This window comes from Grus americana, chromosome 13, assembly GCF_028858705.1.
Source record: "Grus americana isolate bGruAme1 chromosome 13, bGruAme1.mat, whole genome shotgun sequence".
Taxonomy (NCBI): domain Eukaryota; kingdom Metazoa; phylum Chordata; class Aves; order Gruiformes; family Gruidae; genus Grus; species Grus americana.
In genome coordinates, this window is record NC_072864.1 from 5,369,489 (window position 1) to 5,389,007 (window position 19,519).

At 43.3% G+C, this 19,519-nt stretch overlaps 1 protein-coding gene across 1 annotated transcript in view; it reads right to left on the reverse strand.

Moving 5' to 3' along the window:
• Window positions 1–3,504: 3,504 nt before the first annotated feature.
• CMIP (c-Maf inducing protein) overlaps window positions 3,505–19,519 on the reverse strand; it is a 137,461-nt gene continuing 121,446 nt past the window's right edge. Inside the window, exons 13-21 of the mRNA XM_054840297.1 lie at window positions 19,371–19,419; window positions 17,762–17,869; window positions 15,089–15,205; window positions 13,472–13,612; window positions 12,460–12,507; window positions 11,543–11,689; window positions 9,927–10,032; window positions 8,724–8,794; window positions 3,505–5,668 (exon numbers count right to left, since the gene is read on the reverse strand). Coding sequence (XP_054696272.1) covers window positions 5,615–5,668; window positions 8,724–8,794; window positions 9,927–10,032; window positions 11,543–11,689; window positions 12,460–12,507; window positions 13,472–13,612; window positions 15,089–15,205; window positions 17,762–17,869; window positions 19,371–19,419 — 841 coding nt within the window. The 3' untranslated portion in view covers window positions 3,505–5,614. The remainder of the gene's footprint in view (window positions 5,669–8,723; window positions 8,795–9,926; window positions 10,033–11,542; window positions 11,690–12,459; window positions 12,508–13,471; window positions 13,613–15,088; window positions 15,206–17,761; window positions 17,870–19,370; window positions 19,420–19,519) is intronic.

The window sequence follows — 19,519 nt, forward strand, 5'->3', positions numbered from 1 at the left end:
TACTTGTTCTAGCTGGTTGGTGAAAAGCATGAAAGTGAGATTGCCTAAAAAATAATAATACCTGCATGTTTAATATTACTGGCAAAAAGGATATTCCAAGATCTGTTATTAATAAAAATGGCTTATCTCAAATATTTACTTAAGATGTTCCCCAGTCAATAGAAAAGAAAATGGAAAAAACCTGGATGATAACAGCCACTTAAAACAAATATTTTGATGTGTGTACTCTATTTAGTTGGAAAAAATCATTAAAAATTCAAGACACAGCAATATAGTTGACTGATGTGTTCTAATAGGTACAGCTGGTCGGCTTGACAGAGGCTGGGAGAGGTCAGCATTGCCTTTAGCGTGAGAACGATGGTTGTACTACGGTCTTACTGCTCACAGATGTGTAGATATTTTCAAGGAGCTCTTTTCCAGATTAGAAATCTTTGTACATATGAGACCGGAGGTTACTCCTGCTCCTAGCCATCAGGGGAGTGGAAATCCCAAAGATGGGAACAGTCCTGCTCCTGCTGTTGTCCAGAAGATGGCAGTGGGGACAGAGTGGCATCCATGCCTTGCTTTGGAGCCCATCATTCCTGTTTCATACCTGTACTGCATTAGGGATTGCTAGTCCAGAGTCTGGGCCCTACACAGATCTACCAGCAAGGTCTTTCTGCTCGCTCCAAAGACCTTCCTGCTGTATTTCCAAGAGGCCTTTACCTGAACAGAGGCTTGTTGCTCTCTGGGAAGCATAGAGCATGAAGATAGCAGAGACCCTTTTGGTGCTCGGGGCTGAGGCACAGAGATGAAGCTTCTGCCCTGCTTGGCAGAGGTGGCCCTGACATGGGGACAAGGCCTGCTCAGAGCCCATTGACATGGCTTGCCCGCTCTGAGGACATGCAGCCAGCTCTCAGGAGATTGGGATACTGACAGACCTCAAGAGGACACTGAACAACCTGCAGATCTGCCCTGAGGACAGTCCAGATGCTCCACACCCTCCCTGGTGCCACCAACTACCACATCTCCGCCTGAAGGTCCCCCAACCAGCCTTAGGCAGACAGCCTCAGGCCATAGAATCATTAAGGTTCAAAAAGACCTCTAAGATCATCAAGTCCAACCGTCAACCCAACACCACCATGCCTACTAAACCATGTCCCGAAGTGCCATGTCTACACGTTTTCTGAACGCCTCCAGGGATGGTGACTCCACCACCTCTCTAGGCAGCCTGTTCCAATGCTTGACCTCACGGACAGGGCTTGTAGATAACCCAGGCTCCACCTCGTGCGAAAGGACCGCATGAATGTGAAATACCAAGCTCTTACCTGGTAAAAGTATGACCAGACAACTCTTCAGATCAGCAGCTGTTTCAGCACTTGCCTCCAAGCGAAGCCACGCTTAATTGTCAGGATTTTAGGCACGTATTTTACTCTCTGAGCAATGAATAAGCTGTACCCACCCAGCTGGGAAACTGGAGGCAACTGGTACTTTGAGAGATTTATCTCTGCATTTGGTCGTCTGAAACTCAAAAATGTAGCTGTGAGCAGTGGAAGAAGCAACAGGAAGGTAGGACAACTGCAGGGTTTTAATGAGAACATGAGAAAATTGCCCTTGAAACAAGGCAGCGCTGCAGCTTTGTGCTCTTTGGACTTGCATCAAAGCTATCACACTAGTTCAGGTTGAAAGCCAAGAGCTGTAGGTTGGACAAACCCCCAGTATTCACAGTCCCTGGGAAGATGGGCTGCAGTCACCTCCCAAATGAAATTGGGCGGTTTTCCAATGGCTGACATTATCAGCAAGCAGCAGCTGAAAGGCAGGCAGAAAGGCATCGTTATCCAGGTGAAACTGCTGGGGCCCTCTACCAGCCCCACTGCTACAGTAGAGAAAACTCAGAAAAGCCTTTCCAAGCGCAAGCAGAGATAGATCTCTTATTACACCATGTCTAATCCTCCCATTTTGCAATGGATACAAGAATCCCCGGTCCGACGCACTCCTTAGAAATTTTTAACAATGCCGCTCTGTAATTGCCGTGGGCTGCATGCCAAAGACACCTGCCCTGGCACAGAGGTGACTCCCGCAAGGTGAGACAGACCACAAGTACCATTTTATTTAACAGACCGATCATCTTTGAGCTCACTCCAATTTTGTTTAGCCTGCTGCTGTCGCAGGGATGAGCACTTGCTGGTTTGGGAGAGGGAATGAAGCACCAAGGAGCAATTTGTTGGAGGTGGCTGCAGAAGGCAGGACCGGGGTGAGCGCTGAACGGGGATCTCACGCATGCCCTTTCCCTGCTTGCTCCACGTGACCCGGGTGGCATTACAGCAAAACCAGCGCACCGTGGATGTTCAAGCTTCTTCCGCTGCCGACGAGCCAGCTGAGGCTGCAGAACCCGACCGCTGTTGCGGATTCCCCAGAAGGCAGAGCCTGGGGAGCAGCAGGGGAGGAGGTCACTGCCCGCGGGAGGAAGAGCGGCTGTCCCCAACGTGTGCCTGCGTTTCCCCAAGGCCTAAGGCTCTCCTTCCTTGGGCAATGTCTCAGTGCCTCATACGACATCACGGAGTATTTCTGGCTGTTCAGGGTCCAGAAAGGCTTTGTGAAGTCCCTGCCGTTGCCAGGGGAGGACAGCCCATAGGCAGCAGTGACTGCTCAAGGGGAAAAGACTCAAAAAGCCTGACAGCCTCAACTACAGCTGTCTTCTTTCAGTGGGGAAAAAAGCGAAGGTACCATTTATTCCCTTTATTGAGGGCCATCCTGTGAGCACTTCTTACCTCGGCTGGAAACACAGTACAAACACTTGTGTTTCTCCATGTCCTCAAGTCTGTTTTGTGGAATAGGACAGAAATACAGATAAAAACGCGAGTATAGGAGCCAGGTCACACAGGTGATAAAGGTGGCTCTCAGAACATCTGCAGGAATTGGCTTCAAGTGGGACCCATTTGTTGAAAAACTAAAGTAGTTTAGTAATTGTCTAGACAATCAAAGCAGAGTTGTGAAGCTCCAGCTGGATTTTCTGCTGGTGTCCAGCCCACACACCGCCGTGCTTTATCAAGGACAGTGAGCAGAACGCAAAGGCAGCAGATCCCTCTATTTGGATGCTGCCTTGAAATGTACCTTAATATACGGAAACCCCTCTCGAGTCTGGAAATGCCCCAGCGTTTCCAGTACTGCCTACTTCAGGCAACCAGTGCAAAATAAAAAAACCCCTCACCAATGCAACTCTTTTGATGGCCCATGCAAGAACTCCTTGAGCCCGTGAAGGATTACGAAAGGTGCAGAGATAAACGGTCTTGGGGAAGGATGCAAGAACTGGACGGACACGCAGAGACTCGGCTGTCCTCCTCGTCTGTTCTAGGTGACAGTGCCTGGAAACCTGGCGGCTGGTGGAAAACACCCGCAGCAACTGCCGGCCGGTCCCCCCACTTTGCGGTTGGAGGAAAGGGGCAGCACAGAGGAACCGGTGCGCAGAGCAGAGCAGCAGCACGGAGCAAGCGGCGAGCGCACGGCTCATTGAGACACCGTCCTCGGTAAGTTGTCGTCCTCTGGCTCTGGGGTCTCTGCGCCTCCCACAGCATCCCTGCGTCATCGGGCCGGCGAAAGCTTCCTTCAAAGAAAACACAAAGCATGCAGCTAAAAGATATTCACTTACATTTTATTTTTGCCTGAAATTATTTCACATCTCTTTGTACACAGCTACAGAACAGTAGTAGTAAACCATTGGTAAAAGCAACAGTGCTAAGGAAAATGTTGGCATAATTTTTCTTTTTTTTTTTTTTTTCTTCTTCTTCTTTCTTCCCATACTGCATCCTCATACAGTTTGGGATTTGAAGGGGAAAAAAAACCTGGCACACTACGTGAGTTAAGACTCAATTTGTTTCATTTACTTAAAAAAAAAAAATAAAAAAAAAAGAAAAAAATAAAAAAAAAAGAAAAGAAAAAAGAAAAAAGAAAAGAAAAAAGAAAAAAAGAAAAAAGAAAAAAAGATGATTTGGGCAGGGGTTGTCTACATAGCATCAAAGTTAAAAAACCAACAAAAAAAAAACAAACAATAAAAGCTTGGCTTCCATTGAATAAGATTAAATATATATATATTTATATATAAAAAATTACATTGGCTGTATGTGAAACCCTTGAGGTGCTGAAGGATAAAATAAAGGTGTTAAACAGAGGAAAACCTTCTTTTTGTTTTTTTGTTTGGTTTTTTTTTTAAATAAGCAGCTCTGTACAATGAAGGCTCATTATGAAAAAAAAAGTCAACAGCATAGTTATAAAAGAAACAACAATTTTTAAAAAAATCATCTCCTAAGCAGTTGTGGAATTTGAAAAATGTAGCAGTCACATTTACAGACAGGTCAGAGCTATCGGATCAGCAACAACGCTATTTTTTCAGTCTCCCCAGAGGAACATGCAGAACAATGCGTGCACAGAACAGGTACAGGGAGGGAGGGGAGGGCAGAGAAGAGGAGGGGAAAAAAAAAAACCCCAACAAAAACAGAAAAAGCTGATGCAAAATGGAGGGAGAGCTTTTTTTTCTCTTTTTGAAATATCGGACGTAAACAGAAAACAACCGAGGCAACTTGTAAAATCTACAGTTTTGTGAATACCCCGTTGGCAAAATAAATGACGTTTTTTCCCCCATCTCCCGTGTTTAAACCTGACACGGTTTGAAAGACTAAAGAAAGTTTTCAGACTTCGGAAGGAAATGGGACGTTTATTAATCCCTTCACCCCTTCCCCCACCAACCATACCCCCCCTTGATAGTTATTTTCCTTCCTATTTGATAATGTTTGAGGCATTCTGAAATCAAAAAGAAAACGCGATGAATGTTGTGACAGAGAGGGAGTATAATACAGTATGCATTACTAAAAGGCAATTCTTCAAGGAGGACATTTCCTTTTAAAAAAAATAATAATAACAACAAGACAGCAAACTAGTTTATACAGTACTATACGCAAAAAAAGGGTAAAAGAATTAACAATTCATAAATAAAAGACAGGTCCCAGACCTGTTATTTGTGAACCATTTTCTTAAATAGGTGTATTATGTAAATCTTATGTACAACAAAATTACTTTGCATAACAACTGCAAGGACACGGGGGGAGGTGAAAATCATATTGGTTTTGGTTTTCTTCTCTCGAGATTTTTGTAAGTTTGATTTTCTGGAGCAAAACTGGGGAAAGAGGAGTTCTGACTGGATGGATACCAGCCAAGGAAACCCAGGTAAATAATGACAAATTAATTATTTTTTTTTTTCTCCACACGGCATAAAACACAAAGGCAAATAAAATCCACAAAGGTGTTTTTTTCCTCTTTATAATCCTCTTGCTGCTACAAAGTCTTTTTTTTTTTTTTTTTCTTTTTTCTTTTTTCCTTTTCTTTTCAATTTAAATGATGTTGATTCCAAAATCACAAAGCTGAAAGAATCCGGCCGGGTCCAGGCTTGCCCCGTCCCCCCCGACACACACAACGCCACTCCTCTACCCCACAACCACAACTCCTACCACCAAAGTCCCAGGACTCACTGCTCTACAGGTATTAGCCAAAAGTTATTTTCTGGTTTGTTTTTCTCTGTTTGTTTTAAAAATCTTTTCCTTCTCACGAGAAGCAAAAGAGAAGAGTCAGAGGCAGGGAGAGTTCACCACGCTTCGGTGTAGCGGACGTCCACTTCTTTCAGATTGGGTAGTTTAGCCTGTGCGGGAGGGTAGGAAAAAGTCAGTTAGTGACAGGCGTTCAAGGACTCAGGAAAAAAGTTCCTGTCAAATCTGTACCGTCAGCAAAGCGGAAGGATTGATCTATCGGCCACGAACTGCAAGAAGATGCACTACAACCTCAGCCCTGAGGATTACCAGGGCTGAGTTCAGCGGTGAGCTGAAGCGTACAGGTGTTCGTGAAGGAACAAGATGCTGAGCCTTTGCAGATGCACAAGACTAAGTCACACCTGCGGCAAAACCGAGCAGCTCTAGTAAAACCCACGCACCAGCGATCGGACCCTGACTTTTTTTTTTTTTTTTTATACAAATGTTTAGCAAAATTTGTTTGCCAAACTCCAGCCGTGAAGGCAGTGGACTCAAACTGCGGCAGATTCCACACGTTCCTTCTTCAGCCTCCACACTAAGTCACTGCTTGGTTTTACCCTCCAGGCATTAAAACATTTTGGAGAGAGTTAGTTTGGAGCGGTGTGTCTGTGGTCTCCTTTCTGTAACTCCACTGCATTTGGATGTATTGTTCCTGAATTACCCTGCACGAGGCAGATGGGAATCGGCTGTTCGCACTGTTCCTACCTGTTGATCCCATTTCTGTGCTCTCTGACCATGAGTGTATGGCTAATTCTCTCAAAACAAACAAACACGTTTAATTAGGCTAGGGCATAATTGAGGAGTTGGAAGTTTCTAGGAGTCATTATTACCTCACTCCTTGATTTATGTGCACGCATATTTTGATAAGAGCAAGTCATAATCCTACAGACACTGCCAGCAAATAATTTTTCAGTTAGGCAATAATGACTTCAGTAGTGGGTGTTTATTTATTGTCTGGTTCAGCCTGCCTGGTACATATGTGGGTGTCTGTGTGTGTGTGCAAGCGTGTTCAGTGGGGTGGGGGATGGAGCCGAGAGGAAATGTCATCACTGGCTTGTGCCCCAAATGCTCTCGCAGACCAAGGGGAGAAGGAAAGATTTGTATCAAATCTACGTTCTTTGAAGTCTGAGCTGTTCTCAACAGACCTACAACCATGTGCCCCAGGGAAAGAAACTATTACCCTCCCTTTGAACAGACACAGAGCTCAAAAAAAATGGCTGCTAAGATAAATCTCAATGAAAGAGGTGAGAGGGGAAAAAGTGACGCACGCTTGTTTTCTCAGCTTTTTAATTCTCTGCAATCATCAGGACTTTGCTGACAGCCAGTTTTGCTGTTTGCCCTGGCAAGTCACTTTCTTGCGTTGCTGCTAAGGACTGCTCGTGCAATACCAGAGCAGAGGGAATTGGTTAGGAAAATATGAGTTTTGGTCTGAAGTTAGTGGCAAATGGGCTCAGAAGCAGGGGTAGGACTGGAGGAGCCTTTCAATAGATTTCAGAGCCCTGGGCCAAATACTGCGTTGACCTTGATTGTCTGTAAATGCTTGGGGCCTGATACAAGCTCCATTGTGTGAACCCATCTGCAAGCCAGCTGTTAATTCCAAAGACGACTTCTTTGCATATACAATTGTGACACAAGTTTTGAAAACTGGATCTTGAAAAATCCATACTAGCAGCATTGCAGCTGAGTCCCTGGGGGAGCCCTGGCTGCACGTTTGCAGTGAATTTTGAAAGCAGAGCAGTTTCAGGACTTGCCTCAAGTTCGAAACTCAGCCCAAGGCTGTGACCTTTTTGAATAAACCTGGCACGATCTAAGGTTTCAACACACAAGACAACACAATGTGGAGTTTCATCTTGAGCGCTTGGGATTGTAAGGCAAGACCTTGGGAGATGCAACTCACGCAACACCAGAGTGAAGAAAAATTCCATGTGAAGTCATGAAAGCCAACGCATGTCAGGCAATCTTAGCCTGAAATCACCTGGGGCCATTCCTCTCCCACAGCTACATTCTAGTTCTTTACTCCATTTTGCCAAAGTGGTTGTAAATTCACAGTACAAATAGTAACACCAGACATGCCGAACTCGGGAACTGGGCATTTGTACAGGTGTTTCTGTTTAAAGCCCCGTTCCAGTCTGAGAGGTGTCAAGATAAACTTGCACCTTCTTCAATGCTTTTAACTCTCCCTTTGCATTCTGAATCAAAGCTCCATAATGCTGTTCACCCACGTTACTTTTGGTCCTGTTAACACTACAGGACATTGCTTTGGAGGTGTGCACTAGAATCATAGAATCATTTAGGCTGGAAAAGACCTTTAAGATCATCAAGTCCAATCATTAACCTAGCACTGCCACGTCCACCACTAAACCATGTCCCCAAGCACCACATCTACACATCTTTTAAATACCTCCAGGGAAGGTGACTCAACCACTTCCCTGGGCAGCCTGTTCCAATGCTTGACAACCCTTTCAGTGAAGAAATTTTTCCAAATATCCAATCTAAACCTCTTTTGGCACAACTTGAGGTTGTTTCCTCTCATCCTATTGCTTGTTGTTTGGCAGAAGAGACTGATCCCCACCTGGCTGCAACCTCCTTTCAGGTAGCTGTAGAGAGTGAGAAGGTCTCCCCTCAGCCTCTTTTTCTCCAGGCTAATCAACCCCAGTTCCCTCAGCTGCTCCTCACAGGACTGGCTCTCCAGACCCTTCACCAGCTTTGTTGCCCTTCTTTGGGCACACTCCAGCATCTCAATGTCTGTCTTGTAGTGAGGGGCCTAAAACACAGTACTCGAGGTGCAGCCTCATCAGTGCCAAGTAGTGTTTTACTATAGTAGATTTTACCCATCTGTGTATCCTCGTCGAAAACAACCAATATGCTCCTGTTTATGAAACCTTTACTGTTGATAGTGCTGACGGATTCAGTTTCTCAATCTCATACTCATCCATTCAACATATTAAATGTTTCTTAAGCCCATCAAAGCCAGCAACCTCAGAATGCTGTTTTCAGTCATTATCTCCCCAATATAATCCACTTCACTTTCTTCAGATAACTTTCATGCTACCCACTCCACGGGGCCAGTTGTCTCTGCACGGGGCACTACCACTATGCACTTGCTAAATCTACAAGTCCTCCTGGGCCAGCTACTTCTCATCTTCAGTGGATGCAATTCATAAATACCTTGAGATCTTCATAGGTATCCGCTGAAAGTTTGGTGCTGTTCATATTTAAACTACACAGGCTCTTCATGGCTAAAAGAGAAAATACACATACAGATATTTATGATCATGCTGCATTTTCTTAAAATATCAGGCTTACAGTAGGCCAAAGCATAAACAAGACAGGACTATGTGCAGCACTCTCAGGAAAAAGCTGAATAGTGTAAAATATAGAAGTACGAATGGATAAACAGCTGCGTGGGCCCTCATCCAGGAAAAAGTCCCTATTTAGGAAGGGCCATTAAGCATATGCTTAAGTCCGAGACTTCAAAGGAGGTCAGGCAACTTCTCATAATCAGTTTCCTGCACATTATTCTGAATAGTGCCCGTTCTCAGTGCTCTGCGTAGTGCACACAGGGGCCATGCTGATCTAGCAGTCCTCCCTCTCCCCTCCCTCCCCCCCATTACCATTTTAGGCTCTGGTACTTAGCAGAATAGTTTCCTAAGATGAGCCATAACTACTGGCCTGTCTGGCACGTCTGTGTAGGATCAAGCCTATTAAAGGAGCCCTTTAAACCCAACAGGCGAGGTTCATAATACACTGTTGGATGTAGAAAGGGTCTCACTCCGGCACGCTGAGCAGCTCTCAGTGCACAAGGGAATCCTGAACACTGCTTAGATGGCCCCACGTTGCCTTGCCCTATTTAAATTAAGAATAGCGAGAGTTTCACCTCCCCAAAAAAGAAGGAACAAAAAATGCCAGAGAGGGTACGAAACCTGCTGTGCACGGTTGCTAAACACGCTAGTAAGTTGCTACATGGCTTTGCAATCTTCCCCTCCTGCACCAAGAGGTCAAACTCCCAGGGGGAACAGCCACAGCAGGGTGCGTGAAAAGTGCTGGGAAGTCCCAGGGCAACAGGTCACCACGTGAGATCGAGAGGAGTGCCATCAGTAAAGTCAGAGGCAGGAGCGGGAGAACGATCTGGGACAACAAAGCCCACAAGAGGCCACTAAGTGTCTGCAGGCTCAGATCACCATCCCGCTTCCCCCGCCACTTGAGTGGGTAGGGAGGAGGGAAGTTTAAACCCAAACACAACCACGGCCTGTCCTAAATCCCTGCGGAAGCTGGGCTGTGGCAGCCAAGAAATCAATCTTCTGTCTGAACCCACGTGAATTCCTCCGAACCCACATAAATTTTCTTCCATCGCTTATTTTGGTGACTTACAACTAAGTGCCAGCAGTCCAGCATCTGTGACAGGAGTCTCGCACAGGTTGAGCACTTGCAGCATCGTGAGGTGTTCAGAAAGAAGCCGCAACCCTGCATCTCCGAACTGTGGGGCACAAGCAAAGGTGTTTTCAAACAACGCATGAACATCATGTGCAAGTACCTCAGTGCAAACAGGGCACATGAAAACCAAGTTTGCAGATGAGCCCTCAAAGCCATGCTCAAGATTGTTTACCGCAATCTCAACTGACAGGAGAGAAAGCAAATAGTTTTAGCCTTATTTTGCAGATGGGGAACAGAAAAACTAAGTGACTTGTGTGCACTTAACCACAGGCCATCATTTAATTAGAATGGTGCCTTTGAAGTCTGGACTTTGTATGAGAGAGCTCCCACCCAGGCTATACAAGATGGTTATGGCAGTCTCAGCCAGTTCCCAGCCTCATCACAAAAAAAACCCACCACCATAATGCAAGTGGTATTAATTAGCTATTTTGGTCTCAAGAACAATGTACTATTGATTGGTAATTGTTCTATTGGCCGACTTAATTTCTGCTGTTTCTACATTCTAGATTAATGGAAACCAGGATATCACAAAATAAAATGGTATCTAAACTCTTTTTTGTTTTTCTAAATTTAAAAAAAAAAATTATACAAAAAGCAGGCTCTTTGTCCAGTGAAATCAAACTCATTTTGAGCAAGAGGCATCTAAGTTTTCACATCCAAAAGTTACATTGTTAGAACAAATCTGGAGGAGATACAAGACAGTCTTAAAACAAGCAAGCAATCAGATTCTACTTCATATTCCCCACACAAAAAGACAAAATTTCTGGGATACAAAAGTAGTTAGGAAAACAAAGGAAGATATTTACATGACATGTGAGTGGAAAAAATGCTGCTTTTCGTGGTTGCACTGAGAATAACCATATTTTCATTGAGCACTACAAATAGGTGCTAACGGAAAATGGGGAAAACCTATTCAGTGGAGAACCTCAGAGACCAAAACCAGCAGGGAAATGTAAAAGAAAAGTTTAATTTTAAAAGCTCTTTCAATTAACAGCTGAATAATTTATTCAGTTAACTTGGCCTCTTTTTGCTTACAAAATAACCATGTGCCCATTATAGTTTCCTTCTATTTAATCACTATTTGAGTTTCTTTTTGTTGCTATTGTTTTTAAAGAAATTCTGGTTGATCAGCATTCAGGGCAATTCACTGCCTACACTGCACAGATTCTGTGTTTTGCTCGACCAGATGAGCTGCACAGCATCATTGTTTTCATCCTAAATGGGTGAAAGCATAAGCACTTCTCAGATAAACAGCAGAACATGTACTGTGAAGTACAAAGTATCAACCATGCCTAACGAGAACATTCAACCCAAGATAGCAGCAACCCTTTTATAATTAAAAATAAAATCAAATTTAAAAAATAAAGACGGAAAAAGAAAAAATCAGCCTGCAAGATGAGCTAGACCATAGAAAGGCCCTGTAAAAACAACATGAGGACAAACTCATTCTAAGCAAGCCTCTTCACACACACTTCTAGTGCTCACGTAATGCGAAATTTCAGAATTAGTCAGCATTGGTTCTTGCTCTGAGTTTCAGTCTGCAACACACTTACCTGAGTTGACCACAGGTTCAGCTGCTTGAGTGAAGGCAGTTTAATGAGGTGCTCAGCACAAGCACTTGTCACATTGGTAAAGGCCAGGCTGAGGTTTTCCAAATTTCCAAAAGACCCCGAGCTTAGCAAGCGGGCCAGGTCTGCATCCTGAAAGCAAACAACAGATTGATAAGCAAGATTATTGACAAGTCAGCCTGCAATCATCTGCAGTGGTGTCGTTGATACTGTTAACCAGCAAGAGTTGCACAATTATACCACTTGTTTACAGTAATACAGAACCACACAGAGAAGTTTCTGTTTGTTTGGCAAGCAGCTGGGCTCTTGTGGCAGTGTTGCTTCACACACCCTGGGAAAAATTTATCCAGACATCAGGACAAGAAATTTCTTTGCATGTGTATCCTTATGAGACACAAAGACTTCAGTGTCAGAACAAACATCGAAGATGGGTCTTTTAACTTAATGAAGATTTTGCTCCAAGGTCTAGATCCAAACTGTGGTCAGGACCGTTACTTGGCCTCAGTGAAGTTAGTCTGGGTTTACACCAGGCTTAACTGCAACAGCGATGGTTCTCTTTCAGACTTTCATGTCTAAGATCCAGAACTGGACACTGTGAAGTCTGCTTTTTTAAGGCAAATTTCTGTCCCCAAATCTATCATTAGATTGCACTGTAAATTCCAAATCTGCACACCAGTATAAACCTGACAGTCTGATGCTTGTACTGGCATTGGAAACTGCTGCACAGACCCAAGAGCAGAAATGTGCCTTTACTTGTGTAAACTCCAGTTGTGTTGACAGAGCAAGTGGAATGGCTCCTCTCTCGACTGACCAAAAAACCACTGTGCCCAATGGCAAACATAAATCAAGTGTTTAAACACAGAAAGACAAAGCTCATTTTTCTATTGATGTGATTAACTTACTGTGGACTTGGATGGCAGTGTTAACCTTGTGGGACCACCTTTTCTTTGCTGTAAGAGAGAAGATATTTTGTTCAGACAAGTTGCCATTCTACATTTCAGACCAACTGAAGTATAGCAAGCTCTTCACTAGAGCAAACCCTGCTCTGATTTCAAAGCTCCCTCTGCCAGTCCTTTCACCTCTTCCCTGCTTTTTCTGCACTGACAGATTTTTTTTTCTGAGTGTGCTAAATGCAGGCCTATTGCTACCCAGGGGATGTCCGCTAACCGCAGCTAGTGGCCTTCATGCCATGGGTCAGCATTTTGTCTGATTTAGCCTGCCATTATTTGGTTACTTTCTCTTTAAAGGAAACAGCCTTAAAATGCTGGACTAAGATAGCAAAGGGGCTGAGATTCTGCAGCTGATAAAATAATTTGACTTCAGAAAAAGCATATACATTTCAGGCTGGGAGCAGGAGTTAAGGAAGACAAATATAAATGTGAAAGAGGGAAGAGGAAGACTGTGGGTATGTTTGCATAGGTGAAAAAAAAGTGCTAATGAGAGCAGATATATCTTCAATCTGTAGATCCTGTCTTTAAAATCAGGAAAAAAAGATCTTTTTTCTCATAGGCTCTAGCTCTGAGAACTAGACCTAAAGACCATCTCAGTGAAATGCTGTGAATGTCAAAGCATTAAGAAATGCTGGCCAGCACTAGAACCATTTGCTACTCATATGTCAAAAGGTGGCAGAATTTGACAAGCTGACTTGTAAGATCTTAAGACAGCAGGATTTCACCTTTATTCTTTCACACAGATTCTAAGGTTATTGAATATCATTCATAAACATAGTATGGGATTAGAGACATCAGTAAATATCACACAGTATATATATTCACAGTAAAATCCTCCAAATACTGCTCCCATCCTGTTGTTAACTGGGAATTTCACACCCTGCTTGTCTTTCTTTTGTACCTCCATTTCTGGAGAGTACAGACCACAATGTGCTATGGCAATACTGCATGCAGGGCGACATACCAGCTCTTTTAACTCCCTCTGCCTGTCACACAGCTGTTCATACATTCTCTTTCCCACGTCTGTGCTTTCCAGGGTAGAGATGATCTGGAGCTGGGTGTCGTTATTATCGATGATGTTGTATTCCAGCATCAAACACAAAATCTAGCAGCAGAATGAAAGAAGAGTGGTCACTGCAGTGCTTACATTCAAATTTCTTCCCAATATCCTAATTATACTGGGCATGCTAGTTTAAATTACTGGGTAAGTTTTTAGAGGTGCATTATGCAGGCTAGACTAGAGGATCTTAGCAACATTTACTGACCTTCCAACACAAGAAACCAATTTTTTATTTGTAAAGAATGAACTCTAATCTCTGAAAGTCAGCCTATCTATCCTGTCTTCCATTAGTGCTCATTTCTTCTGACTGAGAGGTGCAATTACTTTGCATCAGTCCTGGAAGATGGCTTCATGCCACAGCCCTCTTCAGAACAGGTACAATCGATCCAGTATTTCCCAGGTACACTGGCTAGACTGCAGATTGGCAGACTTGGGACATTACACGTGAGCAGCAGAGCCAAGCACTTCCCTAAGTGCTGGATTTTCTGTCCCTAAGTGCTGGGGTTTCTGTGCAAGCAGAATGCATGTGAAGTGTATCCAGTCTGTGAGGCAGGATGGGGAAAAGCCAGACAGGCTCCAAGAGAAGATGATGCTGTGAGCTCACCCCTGTGGCTGGGACATCCTCCATCACACAGGGAACACGACTGACTCGCCCCTGGGCAAGGGGCTGCCAGGAGCAAGTTAGACACTAGGGGATTCCAGGGGGTCACACGGGCTTAGGACATAAGCTGCCCCCTCCATGCTGCCTTTCCTTTTCAGCTACATATCATGTCATTGCAATTAAAATGCTAAGGTTTTATTCTCTCCATAATTTTAATTATTTTTAATGAAAAAAAAATTTAAAAATCAAGCAACATTTTATTCACATTCATGCAGCACGCTCATTTATTTACTGGATTAAATTAGCATGCACAGATCTAAGGCAATGAAAAATTGTAACTCCTTCCCACCTATTTAACCACTCTCTATTTCCATTTAAAATATATGATGACATTTATCAAGAAACTTCTCTAAAGAAACGCAGAAAAATACACATAAACTATTAGTGCAACAAAAATAACCAATCGTAAGCACACAAAAAAGTGTATTAATGCAAGTAAATAAGTTTTTGTAAATGCACTTCTTGTGCACTGCTTGTTTTGCAGGTGGCAAGACAAGCATCCGGCATTTAGTCACAGAAAAGCCTTGTAGTTCTGAATTCTGACCCCCTGCCACAGCCTATACCATCGTGGCCATTTGTTTCCCATCTTAGGCTCTCCAACTGAATTATAGTAAACAATCTCTCTCTCCAAAAATTCTTGCACCCACCTTTCATGTAATTCACACTCGTATCTACAGAACAACTATATTCCATCCCACTTAATCAAGAGAAACACAACTGCCCACTGCTGGTGTTTGATACGACACAAACCTGAACTCGGCTTCTCTAGTTCCGCTAGATCTAATTCTGGGAAAGGCAGTGTGAAACCAAATCTGAATACTGCTCGTAAACCTATATGACTATGTATGTTTAGGGCTTACCTCTACCATCGTCTGGTTACCCCTCAAAGCCAGTAGCATGCAAGGTCCTAATTTATTTTCAGCCAGTGAAAGCAGGAACTTCTTTGTTTTATAGCAAGATCCCATTAAAATATGAACCTATTGGAGAAACAAAGCTAGAATTAGAGGTGTAAGCCTAAGAAACACATATACCTCTGGAAGAGACATTGTTAGGCAGTCAAACAAACGTAAGTATTTGCAACAAACCTAAAAAAAAGGATGCCCTCATTGCGATTATGGTTGCACTCTCTCAACAGCTTTATTCCTGATTGGAAGTGACTTTTTGAAAAAGGTGATGCCTAGTGAGATCTGAGGGAGCGGGTAGTTTTCTTCCATAACAGAGCTCAGCTGACAGCCCAGAGGCCTGATATAGGCTCCCCAGGAAACATCAGAGCAGCTGTGCAATTGCCCCCATCCCTGGTAACATGATGAACCCAGCCCCAGGGGAACCACAGGAGATTTTGCTTTCGCATCTGTCTGTGGTTCAGTTTCTCTGAAAATGCCAGCTGGTGAGCACGGGTTGTGTGGGCTCGATGCCTAGGCAAAAGGCAACGGTGCTGGCGATCTGCTGGCTGAACACTAGCCTTGGTTAAGGGGTGGCGATGGAAAAAATCACCTGTTCGGAATGAACACACAGGAGCTGACTGGGAAAGGAAGGAGTGCCTTAAGAAAATCCAGCAGTCCTGAGCCCTAAGTCAGAGATGACTTCATGTGCTTTCATGCCCTTGGGTCATTATCTTGCTTTCTCTTTTGCTCAGCTTTCCCTGAAAGGAAAGAAATGCTGAGAACACCGCCTGAGTAAGACTCCTCTGAGTACACTAGCTGACGAAAGTGTCCTACAGACTCTCTCCTAGCTCCAGAAAGCATCGGATAGTATCACATAGTAACACCTATGGCAGAAATGCAAAGCCACTTGTACAAATCAAATATAAGAGTCTTCTCACCAAAGAGGTTGGCAATATTCTTTCCCATTTAAAAGCCCTAGAGATTAGCTACAGACAATTTCGAGTTCCTAGCTGAAAGTCTTATTTTACGGCCCAGACTGCTGATTCATCAGCTTGCTGGCAGAGCACTGTGTGAGAATTTGTAGTTTCCAATGACCTGGGCAGTAAGAGCTCCATTATGTAGACTCAACATCAGTACTACTCTACAATAAGCTTGTAAATCAGTTCTGTGGTCCCCTTGGTTCACGGTATGGCCTGGACTATGTTCAATACTGCTGAAAATATCACAACAATGCCACGATGGGGTCAGTTGTATGCGGATCATGTGCTACCATGCAATTCTTCTTCCTCACCGCTTCATTACCAGCAAGGCCTTTAAAAAAAGCACAAAATCTTTTTTTCTAAAGTATCCATCAGCTCAGGTGGCCTTTAAAAGCAGTAAGCTTCAAGCCAAAAAGGATTTTGTTCCACACAGTTATCATTAAGCATTTTTGGAGGTTTTCTTGAGCGACTGAAAATATTGATGCTAACACTAATGTGAGGTCCATCTCAGAACAGGATGTTTTTCAAACGTTATGGTTAGTTGTCAGCAGCTCTTTAAGTATTTATCAACATCCTTGCAAAGGGCACAGAGTACTGCATATTAATGTGTGTTAGCATTGTGCTTTCTCATGCACGACATCTCCTGATGCTCATAAATATCTCGGACCACAAAAGCTCTCAGGAGAAATGATACAGTTCTGAAGAAATTTTCAAACATAAAAGACATAGAATCAGTGAAGAGGGATGAAACCTTTTGTGAACAGTCTTTGTCTATTATCTGTTTCAAAGGTATCTGATCCATCTGAATTTAAGAGTATAGACAGATATGCATGTTCTTTACATCCCAAAATGTTCAGCATGTGGGAGATGCACAAAGTGTAGATCCCCCTAAAAGGCACTTAATTGTATACCCCACAGCCGACTTTAACAAACGTTTTTCCCCTTACCAAGGAAAGGAAGTAATATCATTTCCATCTTGCTTGCTATACAGAGAATTAATACACAGTGAGACCTTGAGCCAGGTTGCATAGGAAGACAGTGCCAGCATCAGTGATTAAAACCTGTCTAGTCCTTCTAAGAGTTACAAAAGAAGTAACTGCGGGAAATGGAATGCTGGCTTCTAATTATACCTCCCCACAAAAATGTAACTGGGCAGAGAAACTGCTAACACATTTTTATATCTATCCATCCTTTGATTAATTCAATGTTACTGTTGATTTTAAGTTCCAGGGTAGCCTATAAATGAAAACTATAGGTGTGGATGTGCAGAACAGTCTGTCTCCTGTCTCCCAGTATTCCATATTCTCTGAGAGAGTTTTTTTATAGAGACACACAAACACACATATTTATAAATACAAGAATACATACATGTATGTGCACACACATGCACACACATATCAACATGCACAGTTTTGTGCATTACACCACCAGTGAAAAAACACGGCAAAGTTCAAAAAGAGTAAGCTATCACATTAACCAAATTGCGACTGCAAGGAAGTTAAATGGATTTGGTGACAAAGATTTAGATTTCCTGATAAACGCTTGTGGTTTACAGAACCGTGATTTTGATAATTTTTTGACAAAAGCAAGTAAATCTTGTTACTGCCAACTATGCATTAGCTACTTACTGCAAAGAAGTCACTAAACTTGCATTATTGCAGACACATACCATACTGGCAAACAGCTCTCCATCATCATCACATGCCACTCCTCCAGGGCTGTAGAGCTGGAACCAGCCGTCTTTGCCAGCCCGCACACTCAGCAAACATGAGTGGACCTGCCAAAAAGTGAAGACATTGGGAAGGTTACAGATCCTGCCAATAGTCACCAGCATCTCCCACACTGGGCCAAAAGAAGTAACTGCAAAATCAGGGATTGCTGGAAATTTCACGGTTAATATTCCAATCTACAGAGCTGCAGGCAAGTCCCCACTCCCAGAATCCATTTTTTCAGTATAAACACGGAGGGAAGCCGTATCATCGCTAATTGCATGGCCTTTTTCATTCCCTTTACACAACTCAAACACAAAATGGCTCTAATCTAGAACAGCTCTTTTCACTTGGGGAAAAAAAAAAACCACCACCAAAAAAAACCAAACTCAAAAAGCCTCAAATTTCTGAGCTTCTGCCATTTGCCCCCCATCCTCCCAGCATGTGTGTCTATACTTCTGATGTGATCTGCATGCCAAATGCCTGATGGCTTGCTCATTCCAATCATTAAAATTCATACTACTTCTGCTGTAATAAAACTTGACCAGAGTCAGGGTGAAGGAAGTCCACAAGGAAAATTCAAGAGGGATACATTAGGCAGAAGTTGCACAGAAGAACTGGCACCAGTGAGCAACCATTAGTCTAAATTTGGCCCACTGTAGAGATTACTGTATCTAGTCTCACAATTTAACAGATGAGTCATAATCAAGCTTCCCCCCCCCCCCTTTTTCCCCCTTTGAAGAGACAGATGTTCTAGTTCAATTTTTTGGGGGGGTAGGGAGTGTGGGAGTTAAAAGTCCAAGCTCTTTCCTTTGGGCATGTAACACTAGTGACAGATGAAATTCTGTTGCCATTCTAAGACGAGAAGGTCTCTCTTATCTGACCAGGATTACTACTGCTCACGAAGGCTAAAACAATGAAAATCAGGAGTTCTGGGCAATGATGATGATGATGATGACACAGCCTCCTCACCCACAGTTTGGGGAAGCTTTCTTCCCTTTATGCCAAAACCAAAATTAACGCGGATGAGAGGTTCCCTCTGACTCAGCCAAAGCTGCTGATGTTGAACAAGCTACATGTGCACCTACGAAGCAGTCAGCCACCATGGGGCTACAGCTACGCACTCATTCCAGTAACACACCTCCCACACCCTTTCTCCTGCTAATTCATGAGAATTACGGTCATTTGCACACAATGTAGCTGAAACACAGCTAAATAAAACCTGTTATTTTGTAAGCTGTATGGATCCATGGATTTTGCTTCCCTTTTTTTGTACAGAAGATGAAAAGCTGGGAGAGATTCAACAGAAATCTTGCTGGTTGCAGTTTACTGCAGAACAAGGACATCGACCGATGCCAAACAAGGAAGTCACAACACATGTTTATACATAAGGCAAGAAACCATTCCTACTAAGACCGTGTGCCCTGAGTGGCTATTACTCCCTGAGAGACTTAAGCACAGCAAAACCACACCATGTTTTGAAACAAACTACTTAAGGAGAGATCTTCCAAACAAATATACTTGCAATCCTTCCAATTAATACTCGGTGTAAACTGTCAATAAACTCACTTCTTGCCTTGGGTCTTCTGCAAATCTCTGAATCACGTATTTCAGCTCCCTGAAAAATAAAAGTTAATAGGATAAGTAGCTGCTAGTTGCCGTATTCACACGTGTCACATTTCTCTTGGATTGCACTTTAAATGGTATATATTCATGCA